At 46.8% G+C, this 25221-nt stretch overlaps 1 protein-coding gene across 1 annotated transcript; it reads left to right on the top strand.

The window, feature by feature from the left end:
• The first annotated feature begins 4 nt into the window (after positions 1-4).
• On the top strand, positions 5-24961 carry HEMK1 (HemK methyltransferase family member 1). Its single transcript, XM_064432357.1, has 11 exons — positions 5-165; positions 2573-2999; positions 3455-3546; positions 4498-4591; positions 15874-16023; positions 18045-18109; positions 19842-19891; positions 21109-21214; positions 21946-22041; positions 23747-23860; positions 24185-24961. The coding sequence occupies exons 2-11, from the start codon at positions 2739-2741 to the stop codon at positions 24219-24221; spliced, it is 1065 nt and encodes a 354-aa protein (XP_064288427.1). The 5' UTR covers positions 5-165; positions 2573-2738; the 3' UTR covers positions 24222-24961.
• Positions 24962-25221: the final 260 nt, after the last annotated feature.

Raw genomic sequence — 25221 nt, 5'->3', positions numbered from 1 at the left:
TCCGTGCGCGGCTGGCCCTTCGCGACCCTGCCGCGGGACGGGGGGCTGCTGCCCGCGGCCCGGTCCCCGAGGCAGCCGGCTGTGCCCCCAGCCCCACTGGGAGCTGGTTGGGCTCCCGTCCCCGAGGGAGCGGGCCGTGCCCCCGGCCGCGCTGGGAGCCGTGAGGTGAGGCGTCGCTGTGTGTGCGCTCGCCTCAGAGCAGCCCCGGGCCCGCTCTCGCCCCTCAGGCGAGGGGAGCCCCGGCCGTGCTCGTGTGCTGCATGTGCAGGGAGAGCTGAGCCTGGAGGAGGAGCCGCCTCCGGTCCCGGCGCTGCTCCCACGGCTCCGGGCTGCGGTGCCCATGCGGCCGCGGGGCTGTGCGGCGCTGGCCCAGCCGGACACTGACAGCAGCTGGAGCGGGACTTGCACAGGGCGAGCTGCAGCCCTTGCTCAAGCCTGTGAGTGGGGCAGGGCCGAGAGGGCGAGTGGCCGGGCCTTTCCGCAGCCGCCTGTGCACGTGTGGGGACACAGGAGCTGAAAGGACCGAACCACGGAACTGCAGAGGGGAAAGGGAAATCTGCTTCCCCCCTGTGTGCAGACAGGTGTTTGTACCAAGAAGTAGCGTGTAGGGACTTCACATACGTAGCTGGTCTGCTTTATGAAGGGAGACAAGATGAGGAGCTGCTGGAGAGGGTCCAGCAGAGGGCAACAAAGACGATGGAGGGTCTGGTGTAGGTGTCTTATGAGCAGAGACTGCAGGAACTGGACCTGCTTAGTCCAGGGAAAAGTGAGCGAGGATCTCATTAATGCATATAAATAGCTCAAAGGAGGTTGTCAAGAGAGCGATGCTCAGCAACAGGATGAGGAGTAATGGCCATAAAGTAAAGCACAAGAAGTTTTGCCTCAACATTAGGAAGAGCTGCTCTACGCTGAGGGTGGCAGGGCACTGCAATAGGCTGCTCAGGGGGCTCATGGAGTCTCCCTCTCTGGAATATGCTAACCCCACCTGGCCACGTTCCTGTGTCACCTTCCTTGGTTGGGAAGTTGGACTGGATGATCTCCAAAGGTCCCTTCTAACCCCAGCAGTTCTGTGTTTCTGTGCAAATTGTTTCAGCCGTGGCCAATTAAAGTCTTCTCTGCCTCCCTTAGAACGCTAATGGTGTTAATGTTTTATTCTTTTAGTGTTTTTCTTGTAACAGTAAACAGGGCCTTGGAGTGGGAAGCTTCCTAAATAGATACTGTAGCTGAGAGACTTTGCATAAAGGCAAGTTTTCATGGGGGCTGTTTGTCTCTCTGCTGAGGGCAACACAGATGGTAAAAATGGGATCCTTGGGCTCTTAGAGCATCCACCCCTTTGCCAGGAGGTTACAGGTAAGACAATTTGGAGATCTTTGCTGCAGGGTACTCCTTCTGCTGCTTCCCTGGGCTGTGTTTGATTTTACAGAGGAGGGCAGTGGAGGTCTGACTGTTCTAGGGTTTCCCTGTGCAGCAGGAGCAGGGCTGTGGTGCCAGCATCTGCCAGGCTGGAGCCAAGCTGGTCTCCCCAGCTCTCCCTGCAGCAGCATTCCTAGGGGGCAGCTGCCAGCTGCTCAGTAGTTGTTTGTGTGGTGATTTTTGGGAGAAATTGGAGTAGAGGAGGTTGTGGCCTCTCTGAGACAGTGTTGAAAAGCAGCCATCAATAGAGGAATGGCAGTGAGTGCTCAGGGAAACCCATAGTGGCTCCAGGGACTGTGAGTCAGAAAAGAGAGGAGCCCTCATTTCTCATGGATCACAGCAGGAAAATGTGGTTGTTGTTCTGTTTGTCTCAAACAGTTCCAAGTGTGATATGCAGCAGCTGTTTTGTAAGGTTTCATTTCCTTTGTCTCCTGCAGTCATCTTGTTTGTTTTTATTCCCTCTCTGTCTGGCTCTGCCTCTTCTCTTCTTTAAGAGACCGACTTCCCTCTAGTAGGGTTTGCCCTTTCTGGCCTTTCCATCTTTCAAGTGTTTCTCTTCCCTCTATTATGTTGTGAGGTTTTCTTCTTCCTCTGCTCGTAGCAGTTCAGCTCTGGCTCTGTGCCCCCTGTTTGCCCTCTGGGGATGGAAACTGAGTGAAACACCCTTGATCCATGAAGTCCAGGTCTTCTGTGAGCATCCCTGCCAACCTCTGACTTGTGCTTTATGAACAGAGAGAGGAATAAAAGAAATAATCTAGGAGAGACTGAAGGTCTTCCTACAGGGAAACCAGGGTGGCCCACCGTGGGGTGGAGAGCCAAGGACTGGAGCTGAAGGTTGGTGTGTCAGTGGCTTTCTGGGACCCAGGACAGGCAGGAGAGCTGTGCCTGTGTGTGGGCAGCTGGCTTTGCCCTGCCATGGGCACAGACTGGCCTCTGCCCTCTGGGAGGGGCAGCTCTGGGAAGAAGCAGGTGCAGGGCTTAGCTGGTTGGCTGTCACGTGAGTCTTTTTTGGGGTAGTCCTTTGTTACTGGTATGGTGTGAGTAATTGGTTTTGTGCTTGTGGGCTGGGATTAGGGCAAGCAGTCTGCATTCTGTCAGAGGGGAACCTGTCATTTAGTAGCCCGAGGAACTCACGCCCTTCTCTTGCCTTGTTTTCTAGCCTAGAAGAGCTGCAAATGCTGTCCTGTGGAGAACCCACTGGCTGTGGTCAGCTGGTGCTTAGCCAGTGACCTGTGGCAGCTCCAGGTGAAGCTCAGCACTGACAGATCAGTAGGTGGCAACAAGGAGCGGGTGTGGAAGCCAGAAACTTCAGAAACTTCGCCACAATGAGATGCCTCACCCAGCCACTGCTCAGGAAGTTGTTGAGCCTCCCACCTCAGTGTGTGCCAGGGCAAGGTACTCCAAGTAAAGGTGCTGTGCTCAGTGCAAAGCAGTTGTTTCTGAGGCAGAGCTGCAGTGCAGGACCTGGGCTCGTGACTGCCACTGATGTGGCCAACTATTGGCAGAAGGTGTTCGAGACAAATGGGATCCCTGAAGCACAAGAATCCAGTCAATATATTGTGTCATTTGTCCTGGGAGCAAAAACAGTTAAGTAATAGGAAAAGAATAAGGTCTGTGTGTACTTCTCACTTCTTCATTTTGGTGGAATCTTACCTTTTTATCTCATTTAGAGGGAGTAGAACAACTTATCCTGCCTTAGATGGCAGAGGGGGTGAAGGGTAGTTTATTATTACCAGTAGAACACTGAGGGGGTCTCTTAAAAGATCTCTTTTGCAGACACTGAAGTGCAACATAAACATCTACCCTGACTTGCCTGTTCTTAATTTTAATTGTTCTTGTGAAACCCAAAAAGTAGCAGAAGAACAGTTGTAAAGGTTTGTTTCTAAACATGCAGATAAATTCTTCTGATGGCTCTCCAGCTGGTTTCTAGGAGGCCCAGGCAATTGTGTTTGTCAGCATCCTGTGTCACCCTGGAGGATGCCTGTGGCAGAGGGACTGCAGTGACACAGTTGGGCAGGTTTTAAAGTGACTTTGTTTTCAGTTTCAGAGTCTGGATTCAAAAAGCCTCCACACTCCACTTACAGCACTGCAGCAGGAGCAAATCCAGCAGCTGAGCCACAAGCGGCTACAAAGGTAGGAGCACCTTGTCCCTGTTCCTTTGGAGGGCTTTCCTTTAGCCTAAAAGCAGCAGGGAGTGAAGGCAACTCAGATGTCAACTGTGCTGTCATGGTCTCTCATGGTGATTCAAATGAGGGGCACAACTTGTCCACCTGCAAGGCCACTTGTCCAGTTGGTCAGGCCCCAGCCTGTACTGGTGCATGGGGTTATTCCTCCCCAGTTTGTATGATTTCATATTACTCCTTGCTGATTTTTTGAGATTTCTGTCAGCCCATTTCTCCAGAGGGCTCTGAAAATTTGCACACCCGTCTGGTCTGTTAGCTACTTCTCTCAATTAATTCACTGCAGGCTTGCCAAGAGTGCTCTGTCCCTTCACCCAGACCAGTAAGGTGTTATGGGATATTGATCCTGGGGTACTCCACTAGGAATCAGCCTTCAGTTGAGCCTTGTGCTGCTGAAATCAGCCTTCCAGGCCTGACTGTTCAGTCAGTTTCCAGCCCACCTCATTTACCCAGTCTGTACTGCATCAGTTTGTATATGAGGATGTTATGGGAGACAGTGTCAGAACCCTAGAGAAAGTCAAGATGTGGTTTTGATGCACCAGACTGGTCATTGTGTCATGGGTGACCATCAGCTCATTCAGGAGTGGTTCCCCCTTTGTAAATCCATGCTGACCAGTCTCAGTCACCTTCCTGCACTTGGCATGTTTGGACACATCCCCGAGAACTCTGTTCCATCACTTTCCCCGGTGTCAAGGTGAGGCTGAGTGACCTGTAGTTCCCACTTCCAGTGCTTGATGACAAGCTGGGCTGTGGGAAGGGGGCTCCCCCTGCTCCCTCAGTGTGCACATGGCTCATGCAGCTTCTGGCCCTCGGCAGGGGCTGTGGTGAGCAGTGAGGAAAACGTGACATAAGAGTGTCACCCAGCGTGCTCCCAAAGCCTTCACGCTCCCTTTGCCTCCTGCAGAATGCCAGTGCAGTACGTGCTTGGAGAGTGGGACTTCCAGGAGCTGACCCTGAAGATGAGACCCCCAGTATTTATTCCAAGGCCTGAAACAGAGGTATGAATGTGGGGAATGTGGTGGGGGCAGGCTTGGGTGTGTGAGTTACATGACACGGTACAATCAGGGTGTTGCTGTGAAGGCATTCTGCATGTTGTGAGGCTGCAGTGATGGAGTCAGATTACTCCACTTCTTTTAGAATGGGGGTCGTTCAAAGCTTGTGATCTGGAACTGATGCTAGTAACCTTTGCCTCCTGCCTCAGAGGAAGGGATGTTGCAAGCTGATGTATCCCTTAATTACACAGAAATTAATTGCCATTGATGGAAGGATGTGGCTTTGCTTTCCTTAGTTCTGCTATAGTAAGGACTCCTGAGAAGTTCAAAACATCAGCTGCTATATCCCAGTGGCTTAGTGCATGCAGGACTCTAAACATTGTCCAGAGGTTGCCAGCAGAACCCTGCAGTAGTAGGAAAACAGTAATGCAGTCCAGAGAGCCTGAGTACCCATGTGCTCCCTGGTAGGAAGTGGCACCTGCCATCTGTCTCGTGGCTCCATGGTGGTTTCTGGACAAATACAGGAGACTGAAAGGTAAGTTCTGACCTGGGCTGGAATTAAATACGACTGTCAGTCATAACAATGCAAAGGAGAGCCATACATGACCAAGTTAAAACTCTGTGTTCCTCAGCTTTCCTACTGCTATGGAAGAGCTTAAGATCTAGATGGTGACAATTGTCCTGACAATAGTCTAGCTTTCACTTTCATCACATGGGCCGTGCTAGCAAGGAAACCTTTTCTTTACTAGTCCTCAGGAAAGCTTAGGATTTGCAAGGTGGGTTTTTGTTTGGGTTTGTTTTGGATTAGTTTGGGGGTTTTTTTAACCTTCTGAGAATTTGTTTCTTTTGGAGCCTGTGTTAACTTTAGGAGATTAAGTGGTCTTCTCACCTTGTCTGAGTCCCAGAAACTTAAACCTGTTTTAGTCTAGTAGCGATTTCTTCAATTATTTGCCTGTTATAATGTGCAAAAGTTAATCAGAAATTGAAGGACAAAGACAACCTGTGCTTCTGTTACGCCCTTTGAAGAAAAGGGTGCTACTGACATCTGTGAGGGGATTCCAGAGCATTTAGTGGGAATCAGCACAGCTACACCATAGACACCCTCTCAAGTCAGAGAGAGGAAGAATATTTAGAACCAGAGTCTTGGTTTGGTGTGGGGCATGAGCAGCACCTCATGGAGAATCTGCTGGGCCCTAAATCATAGTGCTGACACTTGTGTCCAGAAAAGTTGGGAGCTCTCTGCCTGGTCTGGGTTGGTCACTCTGTAGTGATTGAGTTTGGAGATGGAGCTCCAAGGAATAATTTTGCCAGTTGGAGCCAGCGATGGTTGCCTTTGTTATTGTCAACAGTATTTCTTCTCTGGATGATCCAAGAGACTTTTTCCAACCTTCAAATCCCAATTAGTTCATGGATGCAATGGCAGCATTGAAATTAGGGAAGACTTGCATGTTCTGCAAGTCAAAATATCTGCTGGTGAGACTTCCTCTGGAGCTGTGCTCTGGTTCTTCACCCCATGCAGTGCCAGGCTCAAAACAAAGGCCTATTGTCTGCAGTGGAAGCTGGGCTGGCCAATGCTTGAGAATGTTGTTAATTGAGCCCAGATGCCTGATTTTTGTAACAGCATCTCTGCTGGCCCAAACGAGTGCAGTGCTGTGTTTGAAACCACTTAACATACCCTGGTGCAAAAATGGAGTGTAAACAGCTTAACCCAGACTTGTCTCTGGCAAAACTTTATTTGTTGTGTCACTTAACTTATTACGAAGGCACATTTTTAGCACATTTATTACAAAGACCAGAAGTTTATGATAGTGATTCAGGAATGGAGCTCTGTGGGCAATGGAGAGTTTGCTTGTGATGTGCTGGGGAGGTTCCTGTGACAGGAGAGCCACAGGGACAAAATCCAGCTGTTGGCAGCACCTGGCAGGACATGGCTGTAGACTGGTGCTCCTTCCAGGAGCTGTGTCCTGTGTGTAATATGTGCATAAAGTGGTGTCCATGTCCTTTCCTTCTGCTGGAAGGAATCTGGTGATCTCTGACTTTGTGTCATGTGTTTGGGTTGGTCTTTGTCTATGTTTTGTTTCATCAGAGTAATTTTTTTTCAGCCTTCACTGGATTTGAAAACTGCAGTGGAAATACCTGCTTTCAGCAATGTTAAAGTTCATTGCCATTGCATCTGTTGCTTTCCTTTTTTTAGAATTTGTCTGCAGTGTTCTTAAAAGCAGTAGTGATGAAACTTTTCACCAGATAATTTCTGTAAATAATCCTTGTTCTTTAGGAAGCAGTTAATTGTTATCCCAGGTTCAAATTTATCTGTGACTGCACACACAAGCCACGTGTCTTATTTTTGGCTGGGAAAATGTGACTCCCTAAACTGACTCAGTGCAGATACACAGGCAGCTTCAAAAGTTTCTTCCTAATTTTCTGTATGTAGCTTCTACAGGTGCTCCTGTGTGTTGGATTGAGTCTGAGGAGAAGGGGAGCCATGTTTATGACACACATGTTGTTTCTGGTTGCAACAGAAGGGTTATGACTCTTGCTCCCAGGGCCTTGGTAATGGCATGAAATTAATCACAGCATGACCCAAACCACGAGCATTGTTTCAGGCCTGGGGACAGAGACACATGCAGAGAGAGAGTCTCCCGTGTCTGCTTCGTTCTGTCCCGTGTGAGATTTGCCCCCATGGCATCTCTTTCCTTCTCTGGTAGCTGAGCCCTCTCCTGTTCGCTCCCTCTGGGAATATTTGTGCAGCACATGTGGCTTTGTTCTTCTGTTCCATGGGAATCTGCCTGGGAAGGGGACAGGCAGCCAAAAGCAGGAAAAGAGCAGGTCCTCATCCAGCTCTGGCCTGCTGGGAGGAAAGCTTTGTCCTGGCTGCTGTGAGTGCTGGGTGGGCTTGTGAGGGCCCTTGGAACTCAGCATGCTCCCAGCTTTCCTCCTGTGGCACCAGAGCCAGGCTTCTACACTGGGGAATGTTTGGACCAAAGTTATGGCGTGTACACAATGAATTATCTTTCTTATTGTGATTATTGTAATGTCAAGGCATCCCTGTCTCAACACTGCTCCCTCATTATTCGTGGAGAAGAAAGACATTTTCCCAAAGCAAGTATTTTTTTTTACATTCAAAAATTTTAGAAGGCTTTGCTTTGGGAGCAATAGAACAAAGAGGAGGAGTATTCGACCAGCCGTGGAGATGTCGTTCCTGTTTTGCCCGGGTGGCTGCAGGCTCTCTGATCCTCCCCACGCCTTCCTTAGGGACAGTTTTGCCGTGGTCCAGGCCTCCCCGAGGGAGGGGGGATGCGCGGCACACCCGCCTGTACCCCCAGAGGGCGCTCCAGGCTCACGCTCGCCGAGTTCCCCTCCGTTATCCCGGCATTGCTGATGGCTCTGGGAAGGATTAATTGTTCTCTGGAAACAAAAATGGCCATCGTTTGTGCCTCGCACACATTGATCCGGGCTCCTGTAGCAGATGGTGGGAGCAAAATGACAAGGGAAAAGGTGGGTGTGGAAGGGTCCCTTCTCCTCCTGACAGTCTGCACTTTAAGACTGTTCTTAGCCAAAGCTGGATTTGGGGCCATCCTGCTTCCTAATTGCTAATGGATCTGTCCCCCACTGATTATTTGTTTAATCCTCTTTGGAGTCTGTCTATGTCTAACCTCCCTAGCGTCATGTGACAGCAAATCTTGCATTGTAGGTTGGAAAAGTGTATTCTTTGCTTCTGGTGCTGCCTGCTTGTTTAAGGAAAACCTTTTGTTTTTACCGTATAACACTTAAATAATTCACTACAGTATTTGTAGTTTTTAGTTATGTCTCTGTCTATTCGTATTTCCACCTGTGATTTTTAAGCTCTTTTGCTTGTTTCCCAAAATAGGTTGTTTCTTTCCCATGATAACACGCTTGAAAGCTGAAGCCAATGCTGTTTACTTGCACCTGCCTGTGGAATGGCATTCATTGTGTGGGGTGGTCTGTGAAAGCACTTGGGTCAAACATTGGCACAGAGAAACCTTTCATGAAATTTAACTTCTAGACAAACATAATCATTAAACTTTCAAGAAGGTCCAGTGCACAGAGAAGGGAGAATTTTCCTTTTCTGACCTGTATACACAGATAAAGAGATGGCAAGGTGTGCCCTTTCTCTCTCCAGTGTTTTATGTCAAAGCAGTGACACATTTTCTGTTCCAATCAGTGCTGAAAGGAAGCCTTTGATGCATAAATGTCCTTTCATTTCCCTAATTTCTTTGCCACAGATGGATACTTCTTGGAAAGGTTTGAAGGTCACCCGGCCTAGTGAGTACAACCATTAATCAAAAGTCAGGAGATTGGCTTTTTTTCATAGTTTTGCCCCTGAGCAATTGTCTCTTCAAGGGAAGGCTGCATCCCCTTTCTGTGTAATGGGCTTCCCAGTCTGGGAAGTGAAAAGGCTAACAGTGCCCTGTCTTGACATAGCTAAAGGTCCTTTCTTTAAATATGTATAGACTTGTATAAGGCATATTAAACATAAATACAGTGGAGCATTATTTAATAAATGAAAAATTATCTGCTATCTGTCAAAACAGAGCTGTAAGCAAATGTGCTAAAGATGGAGCGTTGCTGTTGTGGCCTCACAGATCAGATTTTGCCTGTATGATAGGCAATACTTCACCCATGGGTTGGAGGAGAAAAATATTTTCTGCATGTGTGCTGTGGCACAGAGGCTGGGGAATGGAAATCACGAAGGGAGCCTGTTGTTGCTGCAGAGCAATTGGAATTGCCCTTTGAGCTAGGCACAAGTGTTTAATAGGATCATCTAGAGAGAGAGAGAGAAATAGAGCAGCCTGTGCCTTGTGGCTGAGGCCCTCGTGCTGCCAGAAGGGCTGGGAGAAGATTTTGGGATTGCCATGTCTTAGGGATATTGGCTGACCAGGAGCACCCACTTTTTGCTGCCCAGGGGGCTGAGGGGATCCTTGCATGGGGACAGGGGAGTGCTGCACACAGCAGCATTAAATAATGAGTATTGCAGTAGTGGAATAGCTGCAGAACTATTATGTCCAGTTATGTTACTGACTGCTTGAGGAAGAAGTGGAAAATTAGATTTAGAGGAAAAACACTGTGGATTAATAGGTTGAAAAAGTCTGCCTTGTTGTTGAAGACCGTCTAGCTCATCAAAGACAAGCTTAGGGGTAAATTATCTGGCACAGACAGCAGAAATTTGAAAACTGAAGTCTCTCTGGTCTCACAGACAAGTGTATAATAAGCACTATAAATGCAGGCAGAAGAAAAGGTGCACATCTCAGCAGAGAGTGTAATTAAATGCTGAAACACCGTAGCAAGAGTCTGTTGCTGGCCACTTGAAAATCAGGACAGAATGTTTTCCCCGGACGGATTTCTTCTTGTTCAAAAGGAAATTATGGAAGAAACAGGATTGTTCCTGGCTCACTGGCCAAGATGAGCTGTGGTGGTAGTTTCTGCTGGCTTCCTATGCAAGAAAACAAGAGTCTGCTAGTGCACAGAATTGCTTCCAAGCTGGTCATTTTCAGGACAGACAAAAAATGGAAATTTAAAGCTAAAATTTGTGCTGAAGGCAGGAAAAGCAGCAGCTGTTCTTTTAAGTCATGCACAAACCTGTACCCCAGGTTAACTTATATAGACTTTTCTAATTTGTTCTCACAGATCTCTCTGTTGTTAATGCCTGTATTTTTGGGGGGTTTTAATCTCCCTGTTGTGATTGAAAGAGCCTCCTGTTTCCATGCGTTTCCACTGAGTCCTGTAGCTCATCAGCAGTGAAAGCAGGATGTAGGACTAGAACTGGAGAAAAACAAGCTTTAAAATGGCTGTGACAGATGGGACTCAAGGAGATTCCCACATGAGGGGGTGGAAATCCTTTTCCTCCCCAAGCTCTTTTCAAACATCCAAGTAACTAGAGCTAGGGATTAGCAAACTAGAATAGTGCATCTGTCCAGATGCTGTGTCTGGCAGTGATCAATACCTGTATCTGCAGAGAAAGAAGATTCCTTTCTTCTGGAGGGGTGTGCCAGGCTGGAGCTCTGTGCTGGACACCTGAGGTAAAACCAGTGTACAGCAACTTGGATCCACTCTTGCCCTTCAGGCATGGCTAAATTTAGATGTGACAGCTGTGGTCATTTCTCTTGGGCACGAGCACATATGGGTTGCTGCCTGTTGGTCAGGTCATCCCTGGGTGCTGTCACAGCCTCTGCTCCAACAGATGAAGCAGCACGTGGCATGTGCCCTGACATCAGGAGCAGCTGCTGTGTGACCAAAGCCACCCCGCTCCCTCAGTACTAGGTGTGCTTTGACGTGCTTCTCTGGCATTGCTGATGCCTAAAGCCACGTTTCTTTGAGGGTCAGTGGCTCCTCTGGAGTTACTCAGGTGCTTTGATTCCTGTCCCTTTATAGTGGGAGTTCTGTGGGTTAGATCCCCACGTGGGCCATTCACTTCAGAGCTGGACTCAGTGATCCATGTGGGTCCCTTCCAGCTCAGGATATTCTGTGATTTTTCTCTTTCCTACCATAGTGCCAGGCAGAAGAGCCCAGGACAAAAGCCCTGCCTGCCCATGAAGCAGTGGGCTGGTTTGATGGCCTGGTTTTGGAAGTGGGATACTGAGAGGGATTTTCTAGGGCCATTGCCATGGAGTTGGCTTTCCACCTTGGCTTCCTGGTGTTTGTCATGTGCTGATTGGGAGCCAAGTGGGCAAATAAGATGGGAGAAGTGATTGGGTTAATATCAGATCAGGTTCTATGGAAAGTCCTGGATTCTGAGAATAGAAGTTTCTGGAAAGCGCACAAATAAGTGAAACATTCCCAGGAAGTGAGCGAGAGCAGAGAGAAGGTTACCAGGGTTTTTCTGGGTTTTTTTGCTTTCTTCCTTCAGTTGAGTGACCTGGGAATTTAGAGTTTCCTGCCACCCTGGCTCTTACCCCTGCAGCCTTGTCTTCCCTGCTTTCCCCTGGAGCATGGAAGAAGGGTGCTTGTAGGGAATGCAGTAGTAGTTTGTGACTTCCACCCTTGCCTTTCCCGTTCCTCACTTCCTCTTGTTTTGTTTACTTAGTGTGTCCTTTTTGATGGCAGAAACACAGGATGGGTCACTCCTGGGTGCTGGGCTGTAGCAGAGGAACCCCTCAGCTCTGCAGCCAGGAACCTCTGCTGCCTTCTCCCAACTGTCTCGGGCTGGAACCCAGCTGAGCCTGTGCTGGTTCTGCCTGGGCTGCAGCTGTGCAGCCTCTGTGGGTTGGGTGCTGGCAGCCCCTGGCCTCTCACTGCTTTGTGCAGCTGCAGTTCCAAGAAATGCAGTGAACCAGAGCCCTGGCCACAGGGCAGAGGTGACACCAAGAGCTTGTGAGAGCAGAGAGGGTGCTGGGGGTCCCTGGGGAACCACACTTGTGGGTGGAAGGGTGAGGCAGAGGCTCAGGGGAAGCTGGAGGTGTTCGCAAAGTTTTGCATTTGTTGCACTCAAAGAGAAGTTGGGGGGTGGAGCCCAAATAAAGGACAGTGTGAACTTAGGGTGAATCTGGAGTGAAGCAAGATTTCCTAGAATCACAAGGTGAGAACAGCCTGTAAGTGGTTTGGCTAAGAGACAAAAACCCAAGGGCCTCTTGAGTGCTGGAAGTTAGGTAGCATGTGAAGCAAATATTTGTGTCCCCTGTACATGTAAGGACAGGGTAACCACAGAATACAGAACAGCTGGGGTTGGAAGGAACCTCTGCAGATTATCCAGTGCAGTCCCCATGCCAGGCTACTGAATCCACTTTTCCATGTGACTTCTGTCTCTTCCTCCTGGCTGTTTCAACACCTCTGCTCACCTATCTATGGAATGAAATGTGCAGTCTGTCCCTGCATGCAGGTGTCACCAGCTCCATCATGGGGCTCCCCAAACCACGTAGGGGGCCTTCCTTCCCTTTCACCTTGCTGCCATTGCTAGCAAAAGCAGGCAGAGGAATTTATATTCTTTCTGCTTCTGTCTGTTTGCCATTCAGTCCCTTCACTCCTTCCAAAACTGACTTTTGCTGCAGGAAGGAGCTTCTTGCAAAGACTAGAGCAGAAAAATTCTTCAAAATGTTCCATTTCCCCATTCTGACACAGTTATCACACTGATACCCACGTGTCTGTATCCCAGGCTCTAGGATGAAAGTAGTTCTGCCAGTACCTGTAGTACTGGTTAGCAGAACTTTTTTGTTGTAGATTGGGTTGTAACTGACAATAATGACTCATACTGTAAGCAATAATTTGAATGTTAATGACTCCACAATTGAGAGTTCATTCTATCCAGTGATTGGCATGCTGTGAGCAAATATGGAATTGGGTCACAAAGTGTTTTCTTTTTTTTCCCAGTGGAATTTCTGTAATTTCATATCTCAGCCTTCAAAGCTGGTGATCAAATTGATGGTTAAAATGGCTTTTGGTGATGCTGGCATTACATTAGCAGGCATTTGTGCTCTGAACCTGTTCAGTCTGAGAAGACATGGGGTATCCTGCTCAGTAAAGACCTGTGGCCAGTTGCTGTTGTCCCAGTCTCAGTTTCTCTGTGCCAGCACCTCTTTTTAGCACCATCAGCCTCTTTGTTGTTTTTCCCTCGCTGTGGTTCCAGTTGGATTCTTGTGCAAAGGCTGGGAATGTCTGACTTGTCTGTTTTGTTGTCTCTGTATGAGAGACAGAAATACTTTGTCTCCCAAGATGAGATTTGAAAGGGGCTCTGCTGTGTTCTGCAAAGTGCTGTAATTTATCAATTTCCAGTGGTGGGTGATATTTTGGAGGTGATGGTGTGATTGGAGAAGTGCAGATTTTGGCTGGATCATTTGCTAGAAGATGAAAAATACTGAGAAGAATCTGATGAATATGGTTTCAAAACATTTTTTTGATAATTTAATCATTCCTGAAACCTAGTGGCAGTGGGAGTAGGATGATTGGACATACTCTGTGTCATGGTTGCTGGATTTTCCTGATTATTTGCCAGTTAGAATACATCTTCTTCTTTGCTGGTCAATCAGGTTGAAAATAATTACTCAACCTTTTATTGTAGTGAGGTACTAATGTCTGGAAAATGGTGCCATTCCTTTAGGTAGTGCCATTATTTGTTATGCCTTTTACTTTTGCACTATTATGGTAAATGTGTATTATGAGAAAACCAGCCTTTGCCTCAGTAAGAATTGAAATGAAATAACCAAGACAATGAGGTAAGGCTGTCAGAAAGCAGGATACAAAGCCTAAGTAATATCAACATCCCATTTTATTTATATTCTATGTGGTAAAAACTGAAATCAGTCATGTTTAAATGGGAGCTTTGGCAAGCACACTAAAATGCTTTCACTGTGGAATGTGTAATGTAGGCATTCCTTTCAAACCCATCAAGGTTGAAATTACTAATGAGAAACCTTAAGGAAGTTAATAAATGGTTAGAATAGTTCTAGTGTATGGAAGTCATATTTGGACATTTGTAATCAGTAACTTGTGCTGCTCTGGGAACAGATGGTTCTGAGTTTCTGTGGAGATTTCCAGGAAATGTTTGTAAGTGTCCAGAAATGGCTGGTATTTAAAAAAGTGATTTAATAGCCAAGCAGAATTTTTTGTGTGCCTTTTCTTCTGTGGTCTTGGAATCCTCAGCACCTCACCTGCTCCACCAGAGCAAGCTGTGGCTGCAGTCTCTGGCTGTCTGCAGTGCCTGAGTGTTTTCAGGCTGATTCATCTGGAGCTGTTTGAATGGCCAAAGCCACTTCTCACAAAGAAATGGGTAGATCAGGTGTTTATTTTTCCCTTTTGCTGTCTGAGCCCTGTAATAGTTTCCTCCAGGTTGGGAGCCTGTGAGACTGTTTTCATCCATAATTGTCTAGGAAAGGAATCCCAGAGCAGCAGTGAGGAATTTGTGATTTTGGAGGCTGTTAGAAAAACTCCCATGTGAGGGCAATGCCAGTAATGACATGGTGACCAGGCCAGGGCACTGTGATGTGGCTCCTCATCCCTGGCTGAGTATATTTAGAGATCAGTCCCCAAACTTGCCTGCTCCAGGGATGGTTCATCAAAGCTCATCTACCTGAATGCTTCATTTTTGTCCCTGTTTGCTTCTCCCTTCCCACTTTGCACGTGTGGAGTGGCCTGTCGTGAAGGATGACCAGGAGCTGTGAATCTCTTCAGAGGTACTGCAGCTTTGCACAAGGCATCTCTTTTTCTGCACCCCAGTAAGGGTGAGAGATGCAATGAGAGGCTTCTGCCCTTATGCACAAGCCTGTCCAGTTCAGGCTCCTGACAAAAGCCATTGTAAAGTAAAGAGAAGCTGACCTGCCTGCCAGGACTTGTTCCTTTTAAATACTCCAGCTTATGCCAGTTGTTTTTTGTAAATTTTGTTAAACTTTCTGGATTTACAGGAGAGATCCAAGAGCAGCCCTCACAAGTAGAGAATCCTAGGGAACACCTAGGGCAGAAGGCTTGTGTGTGCTGTTGTGCCCTGAAAGCACAAGGATGCGAGGGAACTGAGAGCACCTGCTGAGCTGTTGATGCACTCAAATTGTTCATAAGGTTTCCATCTTACAGTTTTCTCCAGGGAATAACAAAGGAAGTTCATGCTGCAGTCAGGGAGGCACATGTGTGCTTCCTCTTTTATCTCATTTTCACAAATCTTTGAGACCTGTCCTGCTGTATTGGATTTTATGTAACATGGCAAAGGGATTTATAAAAGAAAAGATTGATGTGGGGGAGGAAGCAAAAATGGCAGAACTGCATTAGATCCAGGAGCATGGATTAAAATCTTTGCCATGTGACTTCATAGCAACAAAATGTAATAAGAGTCCACAATCTGAAATCCATGCAGGGAGCTGCTCATTTGGATAATTTAGTAACTCATTGCCTTGACTTTTCATCTGCAGGTTGGATTACTGGTTTAGATGCTATCAGAGCTGTGCAACTGCCTCCTGGTCACCTACTGTACTGAGACTGTGTAGAAATCTTGAGTTTCAGAAGCTTACAAATTCTGAAAGCCAAAGTTTTGGAGTAAATGGTGTTGCAGAAGATAATGTGCTGCAGCTGTCTGGTTATTGTTTTTCCCAACAGTGCTAGAAGATTTCAGAGGATCTGTGGGAGATTGTATCCTGAGGATTTGGTCACTAATCAAAGCACCCTGTGGGGCAGATGGAGCTGAAGTGACTTCTGGCATGTCAGTTCCAGTACTACCATCTGTGTTTTTAAAATTAGCAACAAAAATACACTGCATTGGGTACAGAGTCAAGAAATTTAAACTTCAGTCTTCAGATCACAAAGGTGTGAGTCATAACAGCTGCCTTAGTAATTTTGTTTGTTTGTTTTCTTAGGACCTTGTGTCTTTAGTTGTGGAGGAAGAATTTCAGAAATGTGAGAATTCAGCCCTCTGTGTCCCAATTCCTGTTCCTCATCCTGTGATCCTGGAAATTGGCTGTGGCTCTGGAGCAATTGCTCTGAGTCTGCTCTCTAAACTGCCACAGGTGAGTTCTCTTCAGTGCTCCTGGTGCAATAGATGCCTGTGTTAGAGGACAGTCCCACTCTGCTCATCTTCATTGAGGTGTCACAAACTTCTCTGAAGGAACTTTGGCAGCTCAGGTCTCTGACAGGCTCTGTAAGTTCCTAGTAGGTAGAGGAGGGATATTTGGGGATTGCTCCCTCTCCCCATCTGTCTGCAGGAACAGCAGAGGCATAATCAGAATGAAAGAAGTGAATGTGCTCATTCTTGAGCTGCTGCAGCTCACTAAAAACCTTACCTTGAAGCACTGGTGGGTGTTGGTTTAAGATACTAACCTGGACTGAGGACAGGAGGGACTGAGGCATGGGCACACACTCTGTTTGTTGAATTCATGGGGCAGTCATCTCTAAAAACCACCTTGCTGTGAATCAGAAGATCTGGTCTCTAGGAAACTGAAGACTAAATGATACAGGAAAGGGATTACCATAGCAGTGTCAGTACTTGGGATCAATAAGACAAGCAAATCTCACTGCCACAACTGCCAAACCTCGTTTTTGTAGTCTTCTGTTCCCTAGTGACAACTCACAGCTTCTGTACAGAGTCAAAAAAACAGGAGGGGACTGAGATCTGGGTGATCAAAGCCCTTCTTTCCCCGAGTCTTGTGGGGTGTAACATGTTTATGGAGATACTCTTGGTCAAGGAAATGAGAAATTAATCCAAGATCTCATTGCCTGTGGTCAAGGGGAAAATATTCCCCTCTCCTCAGAACTGCAGACCAGCCAGTTCCTTCTCAAGAATGAGAATTGCTGTGGCCAGCCCCTCCTCTTGTAGAAGTATAAGCCCTGCTGAGTGAGAATTAGAGGTTGATGCCTCTAATGGAAGGGGTTTTCCTCCTCCCAGTGACCTGAGAAGGTTACTATTTGAGCTTCATGACTTCAGAGTATAATTGCTCTGATTTCCTGAGCTGGCAGAAGAGCTTCATGCTCTTTTCCTTGCTTGTTAGTTTAAAGAGCTGTGTCAGTCTCATGTCTGTAACTCATGACAGTCCTTTCCCAGCCCAAACTGCTGTACCCAGGGAAATAAGGAGCCTTGACTGATTAGAATTAGTGGTAGCCACTCTGACAGCTAAGTGGAGTTACACTCTGGGTAATCTCCCTAGTGTTTGAGGCAGAATTTGGCACTAAGGCACTGAGAAAACAGCAGTAGTTTTTCATTTATGGTCTCAGCTGTGTCCTTCACCTTAAGGGTGAGCTTCATGTATGTGGGTGCTGGCCTGGGACCATGAAATTAATCCCCTTAGGAGTGATGGCAAATCACACCATCATCTCCAAATGCCAAGCAGTTTCTTCAAGCATCTGTCCTCTGTGTAAATACTATCAAAATCTCTGCTTAAAAAACAAAACATGAACCATAGCAAAACCAAGTTAGGCCTTTGTGGTTTTCCCAAGGTGGAATTGAAGGTCAAACAAACCTCTTTGTGGAGCCCTGTCTCTTGCCATTATGCTGGAGAACCTTTAAATACCTGACACACAGTCAAGTACACGCAGTCAATACAGGCAGTGAATCTGCCTAAGGACTGCAGTGGAGTAACTGGGTAAAAGGTGTCTGCATAACAGATGGAAAATGCCAGAATCTCTGTCCAAGTGGTTGTGTTAGTGTCAGGAGGGATCCTGTCTGTGCTAGGAAGGATAAATCCAACAACATGACCTTCCTGCAGTCTGTGCCAGCCCAGACTAGCCAGAGTGTTGAGTCTCACCCTGCCAGGAGCAGGGAGGGATCACTGAGGTGTCACTGTGGCTCTGTGTTGTCTGTAGTGGGCTGCTGGCTGTGCTGTGCAGAGCCTTCAGTCCCTTAGTGCTTTACACACATCACTCATGATCCCAGCTATGCCCTGCATGCATTCCTCAGGAGCTGCTCCTTTCAGGAGCCAAGAGTGAGCAGTCTCTTGTCAGTTTTAATCTTGCATGTTTGGCAGAGCATGTCTGCTCAGGAATCTTGATGTTATAACACCTGCTTGGTGGGGTTTGTTGTTTTTTTCTGTTGCAGAGCAGAGTCATAGCCATGGACAAAGAGAAGGCTGCTGTGGATCTCACCAGGGAGAATGCATATAGGTACAAGACCACATATTACTCAGTTTTTTGTAAATTGTTGCTTGAGAAAGACTGAGAGTTGTCAATACTTGTACATATGTTTCATGTTTATCACCACTGGAAACCAGAGACTGTTTAGTTGTTGAGCTCCTGAAGTGTGTAACAATTCAGAAAAAAAAAAAAAAAAAAGCTTATGTTTACCAGAGTGTATTTCTTTGGCTTGTGAACGTGCTTTGCAAAGACAGCAGTGGTACTCACATGCTGCTTGTCAAGGGTTTTCAGAGTGTTTTTTGGTAACTACTCTTACCCCTGTCTGTGACCTCAGGAAGCTCAGACTGAAGTAGGAATGTTTATGTCACTTAGGAGGTTAAGGACAAGTGTATCCCCAGCCTTTCTCTCTCTGGCTCCCTCAGTCATTATTGTTGTGCTTGTTTCTGTCCTTGCTCCTCCAGAAATGCTTGCACACTCAAGTAGCACTTTTCCTCTGACGTGCTGCGTGGTGTCCCTCAGCATCCTCCCTGCAGTCTTGGTTTGGTGGGAATGGTGCTGCTGGATCCCATGCAGATCAGACACCTGTGCTGGGGCAGGATGGATGTTCAGAGCTGCTGGCTCAATCACCTTGTGCTGAAGTCAGAGAGATGCCTGTCAGGTTGTCCTTGTCCTTCCTAGAGCCTCCACTTCCTCAGCTGGTTCTTCTGTCAGGGTGTTCTGGACTGTCACTACCACGGGGAACCCCAGAGCTGGAATCCCAGTATGCTTCTGAGTCTCTGTAGGCTTTGTCAAATGAGCTCCAGATTGCATTCACATCCTCAGTAACTGCTGGGCCCTAGGCATTAATTAGAGCCATCTCAGAAAGAATTCCTGTTGCTATTTCTCATGGAGTCTCAAGAGGTGCTCATTAACTGAGACCCACATACCCCTCTTTTCCCAAGCTGCTGCCAGCACTGGGGAGGCTACTGCTGGTGCTGGCTGCACTGGGCTGCATTTCTTCACTTCTTGCAAGCCCCAGCTTGTGTGTGAGTCTGAAGAGCTGAGTAGGAACAAGCTCTTCCAAAACTGGTCACCTCACTGTTACCCTTTGCCTGCTAGCCCAGTTACACAGAATGGGGAGCAGAGGTTTTTTCCTAATGCCTCAGTGTCAAACCAAATTCTGTTGCAATTTTTCATAGATATAATAAAGGCTGGCCAGATCTTTGTCTCCTTGATAAACTATAACTCTGGCCTCTGGGGAAAATTGTCTTGCTTATTAACATTGCTTTTTGGCTCAAGAGTGGATGAGGGAGTATAAATGCCCTGTCAGAGAGCTTCATATTTCTCCATGGATATTTTCATTGTGTCTTTGTGATCTTGTCCCTGGCATGGTGCCCTGTAGCTCTTGGGAGAGAAGCTAGCAGGATAAGCTGTGCTATTGCTTGACTGAACCCAGCCTAGATCCTGCCTGCTTTTTAGATGAGTCTTGCTGGATCAATCCCAGATCCATCTGGGCACAGGGCACACAGTGCAGGAATCCCTCCCTTTCCTGATGCCCTCAGGGCCACAGCCCTCAGCAAAGGGAGTAGAACTTGGGTGTGAGGCCACTGTGGTGGGAGGAGAGAATATGCTGGGAAGGTCTTGGCAGTTGTGAATGTATGTGTATCAGATAAGAGGTGCAATATTTAATGATCTGTTTGTAGAATGTACTGTTCATGACCACAAATACACCTCCTAATCTTTCTTCTTCCTGTTGTTGCATCTTGCATCTGGAATTTTACAGGTTGCAGCTCCAAGAAAGGATTCACATCATCCACCAAGATGTTTCACACAGTAACTCTTTTCACTCTTATAATCCCCTTTGTATTTTTCCCTTTTTGTCTTTGATGGGTGGAGGGAGGCATGAGAGACAGCCAAGGGACCATTCTGGGATGCAGGCAGTAAAAGAGTTTTGAAGTTAACAGAGAAAAAGGTCAGTAAGAAGTGAGCCAGTGAAGCTTTTCCCTGCAGAGATTTCCAGGGCAGATGATCAGCTGACAGAAGTCCCTGATTGTACCAGAAAGTGAATTGTTCTGGGTTTAGGTGTCCCAAGGTTGTGTCTGAACTGGGAGTGCAGATGCTCTTTACTGTTGCTGGGGAGAGGCAAATATATAAAAGAGTGTAATTCATTCCATGCTGACATGGAGGCTTTAGATGAACATGCACATGCCTGTCTCTCCACTGATGGTAGAGGGAGCCCATATATTTAGCTTAGATTAAATGCCCAACTGTATTCACCTGAAATAAGGTTAGTTGAACCAGGAAAGGATGCTTTTCTTCCCCAGAGCCAGCTGAAACCAGTTAAAATTAGCATTTGGTGGGGCCTGTCCAGTTAGGTCGATAGTGCTTGGCTGTTAGCAGCTGTGGTTCATTAGCACACCTTTCTGACATTTGTTTTTGACACTCTGCTGCCTCTTAAAGCTGGAAGCCCTGTGCCAGGAGGCTGCTTGAGGACAGTGCCACACTCACATGATTCCATGAGGTCTCATTCAGGGCTGGCCTGTGCCAGGCAGCAGCAGGAGTGTAGGGAGCTGCTCCTGGTGTGCAGAAGAGCAGCCCATTGTTGGTTTTGCTGAGGGGCCCTGGCTCTGCAGCTCATTGGAGGTCCTGCTGCAGCTCTTTGAGAGGAAGGGTGTTCATCTGGACAGCCAGCCTAAGCTCCCACTTAGGCCTTTGTGGGCTCTCTGAGTTGTGCTTGTTGCTTTAGATCCAGGTGGCACAGAGTTCCAGGGCATCAAGCTCCTGTGCTTTTTAACATGTTTTATTAAGCAGGCTCTTGATATGAAAAAAATGATACTTTGCCTGTGCTTTCCTTTGTATCACTCTTGCATTCCTGGGACAGGGAGCAAGGCATGCTATTGCAGGAAGAAATAGGATAAAATTTTATGACCACAAAGCAGAGCCAAACACATTTACATGTGCCTGGAGACAGTTTCCTGGGGAGGTTCTTGACACTGAGCTTATAAAGATGCTGTGGTTGAGAGCTGCTTGTGATTCTTTTTCTTTTCTAGGTTCTGCCAAACAGCTGCTGCTCTGGGGCCCCATAGATGTCATAGTCAGTAACCCCCCATATGTTTTCCATGAAGACATGGCTTCCTTGGATGCAGAAATACTTTGGTAATCAAACAAAGAGATTTTTCCTCTCCTGTTTCTAGAAACAAGGTTTTCTGTCTGCTTCCTTGTACTGCACACAGTTGCACACAAAACATGCAAATGTAATATACACATGCAAAATATAGGTGTGTTTATTTGGGATATAATAATGCAGGCTTGCTTTGATACTGCTTACAGGCCTGAAGCAACATGGAAGTGCTTTAAAGATTTGTTAAAATAGAAAAAGTACACAGTTTGAAATTAGCAAGTTCCCAATCCAAAACTGATTGTCATGCATGTGAGAAGAAAGTCCTGCCCCCACCTCTGTACAAGATGTGCACCAGAGCAGGTTCTGGCAGCTGGGCTTTGTGCATCCCAGCTGGCTCTGCTGGGCTAGCCACAGCCTGAGCTGGTGTTTGGCATGGATCAGTCAAGCTCTTGCTGTACAATGCCCTTGCTCTCTGGCCAGCTTAGAGAGAACAGACCTGTGTGTTGGAACTGTGAGCTCCCAGCTACAGTTGGCTCCTAATTTTCAGAAATTCTTCAGGGGATGTTTTCTCCTTGTGCTGAATGTGGGATTTCTCAGCCCAGTGGTAGCTGCCTTCTCCCTCCCTGTATTTCCCATAAAGGGGTGAGTCCCCTGCTCTGGGAGCACTGGAGTTCAGGTGTGTCAGGTCCCCCTTCCTTTGTGGGGTGATGCATTCTCAAGGGCCACAGGAATTGCTGTCAAATGTCTTTTTCTTCCCACACTCCAGCTATGAGGACCTTGGTGCCCTGGATGGGGGAGATGATGGCATGAGAGTCATCAAAACAATCCTGGCTTTGGCTCCTTCTCTTCTGAAGGTTTCTGGGTAAGCACTACTCTCTTTTGAATTTCATGTCTTTTATCCATCCACTTCTGTAAAGTCCAAACTTCCCTACATAAAAACAAAACAGAGGGAAAATAGTTTCCAATTGTCCCCTCATTGCCCCAGTCAATAATAGTTTTTAAAATGTTGTGTGTGTAAGCAAAATTAGCTTGAAATTGGTTAATAAAGTGGTGTGAGCCCTTTCCTTGGCTGTTGGTGGTGTTTCCTGGTCATTAGTGAAGTGAGAATCTTTGAAGGTGAAAGCAGCAACAAAAAGAACATGGAAGAGAGCAGCCAAGAAAGAGAGTGCAGAAAGCAGGAGAGCTTTCTAAGGTGAGGAGCTGATGGAAGGAGAAGCAATGGAGAACTCTTTGATGGTGGATTTATATCCCCACTTCCCTCCCACCCTTTCATTAGGGGAAACTTCTTTGTTGTACCAGTAAAGAATGCTGAATATCCCAGGAGAATGAAGATCAGTTAGGGATAGTTTCTTAAATGTTAAATTTCTCCATTATTAATATTCAAGACTGATTGTTCCTGTTCTCTGTCACGTGGATCCATTTTGGAGATCAACATGGTGATACCCAGAAGTCTGAGTGTACTGTTCATGTGCCAGGGCATTCACACGTCCCATTGAATATTCCTGACATTTGGCCACCATAAGAGAGGTTGTTGAAAATCTGCTGTTTTGAGAAGAAGAATGGGAATATTGAGAGGCATAGTGCATGCAGAATTCATTCCTTTGCATGACCACAAGAGCAGAAGATGCTCCCCAGAATTTCCCAGCATTAGAGACTGGTCCTGTGGGATTGTTTCTTAAGACTATTTCTTTTCCTTCTCTTTTTGCTTGTCTAATAAGGTCAAGCCCTCATTGAGGAGTGGAAGTTTTTTAAGGTCAGAAATGAGATCCACACCCTGCTTGTAGTTAGCCTGGTGAATTTGTAGGGAGTATTCATTGTGGCATGTTTTAAGAGTTCTCAGGAGAGCATTTGATGGGGTTTGGCTTGTGTCCTTAGCCTGCTAAAAGTGTCTCTTGCTGTGTCCCAGGCCATAACCAGCTCCATTGCTCCCTGTGCCTGTGAGCTGGGGTGGTTCTGCTTTGTCACAGGAGGGAACATGGGGAGTGAGCCAGTGTCATAAAGCCTGGCAGAGATGGAAATAGCCCTGCAGTGCCCAGGCCTGCTCCTGGTGCCCTAATTGAGGTTATTTGATCAGTTCTGTGTAGGCTTGAATGCTGGTGTTGTTTTCATAACTGATTTATGGAGACATTTACTGTGGAAGAATGTGTGTTCTGACTTGTACTTCATGTCTCTTGCTGCTTATACACAGAGGGACTTCAGGCTGCCAGGCCAGTGCTCAGTGTTCCTGCAGCATAAAAACTGCCTTCTCAGTTAAATCTTTGCTGGTGGCATCTCTGAGTGAGCTTCAGAGGGGCTCAATACATCTCGATACAAGGCTTCAGCTGCTCACACAGAGTACCAGGAGAATTCTCCCCAGGATCAACACTCTCTTCCCTGAAGGAGGCAGCTGGGATCTGCATCTTATGTGGACAGCTATGGTCTGGTTTAGGGTTGTTGGATTGCACTGTGTTTACTGACCTTTTCATTTCCTGCACTGGTCAGAGTCAGAAAGAAAGATCTTAAGTTTTACCAGTTTAACAACCTAAGTGTGCATCTCTCCAATTCTGCTCCCAAATGTGTCTTTTCAGGAGTGTGTTTCTGGAAGTTGATCCCAGGCATCCAGATATGGTGGAGCACTGGCTACAGGCACACCCAGAATTACTGCTCACCCTCCGTGCCATTCACAAGGACTTTTGTGGCAAGTAAGTCTTTTTTTGCCTTTGCATTTTTGGAGGTTTTCTGTCCTTTGAATAATATGTCCCTGCACCATTATATATTGAGTGAACCCAGAGCAGCTTCACAGCTGAAGCCTTTGACAGAATAGGGGCTCCCTGGTTGTATCTCATCTTTCTCATATCCTGAAACAGCCTGGCAAGTGTTTGAAAATCTGACCCAGGTGATTTCTGATGGAGTGACTGGCTCTGATGGGGTTATTGCCATTGGAAAATTACTACTTTTATAGGATGGAGGTAGAGGCACATTGTCCCTAGTGACACTTAAAGCTCTGGTCTTTCTTTTTTCCACAGGCCTAGGTTTCTGCACATCCAGAAACAAAGCAGCTGACAGCTGTGTCAGACGTAACTCTCCTTGATGCTTTTTGCTCTTGAGCCCAGCTGAGCAGCTGGTTGAAAACTCCTTCTGCCTTGTGGAAGGAATCTCCATTCCCCAGAGTGCTGGACTTTTCATGCAGTGACAGACCCCTCATATCCTGACACAGACCTCATCCAGAGATCAGAAGTTCAGCTGAGCATGTGGAAGTGCTTCACCTTCCTCAGGGAACTGCATGAAACATTTCAGTCTGCTCTGCTAAAGTGACTCAATCTCAGGACCTAAGATAGAAGAGTTCACAGCTCCAGGTTAAAAATACAACTTCTCAACGTGCCAAATCACCCATTTGGCCTAGAAATAATTTAATTATATTTTTTTAATTGGCTTTGAGATACATTTAGATAAAATGTGACCAGATGGGGTGATAAGCTCAAATCCTGGCTTATACTGGCACATGGATTTGCAGGTATAACAGGACATAACTGTTGTGCACATTTCAAATGCAGTTCTGTTCCAGGATCCTGATGCTCCAATAGCAAAGCAGCCTTTGTTTCCCACTCCTGCTGAGTGATTGCCCCTGAAGGATCAGTGCACATGTTACAGCCCTGAATTTACAGCCCTTGACATTTGGTGGATGCTGCAAGAAATGGCCACCACATTGTAATAAAGACAGTGCTTCAGACCAGGGTCCTTAAAAGAATTTCACTACAACTATTCAGAGATGCTGGCAGGCCTGAATAAACATCTGGCACCAACACTTGGCTCTGATAGTAATAGAAATGCCTAAATTCCACGTGAGGCATTTAATTGCAACACTTTAAAGAGAAGACCAGAGTCCCTACTCTGTTTTTGCAGATGGAGAAGTTGAAAAGCAGGAGGTGAAATGACCTGCACAAAGTTTGACAAGCTGAGTTTGGACTAGGACCCAGTCTCTTGACAGGCGTGGGAGTAGCTGAGGTCTGTGTCTTTGGGAAGGATGACTCAGACTGGGCCTGCCTGAAACAGCACTGAGACA

This window comes from Passer domesticus, chromosome 9 (assembly GCF_036417665.1).
Source record: "Passer domesticus isolate bPasDom1 chromosome 9, bPasDom1.hap1, whole genome shotgun sequence".
In the NCBI taxonomy this organism is placed as follows: Eukaryota; Metazoa; Chordata; class Aves; order Passeriformes; family Passeridae; genus Passer; species Passer domesticus.
The sequence above is the reverse complement of the archived record's forward strand: the minus strand, read 5'-3'. Positions and strand labels throughout refer to the sequence as shown.

Coding starts and splice junctions, on each gene's coding strand:
- HEMK1 (XM_064432357.1), top strand. CDS start 2,739: ATGAGATGCCTCACCCAGCCACTGCTCAGGAAGTTGTTGAGCCTCCCA. Junction 16,024..18,044: donor TGCTCTCTAAACTGCCACAG/GTGAGTTCTCTT, acceptor TTTCTGTTGCAG/AGCAGAGTCATAGCCATGGA. Junction 19,892..21,108: donor CCACCAAGATGTTTCACACA/GTAACTCTTTTC, acceptor TTTCTTTTCTAG/GTTCTGCCAAACAGCTGCTG.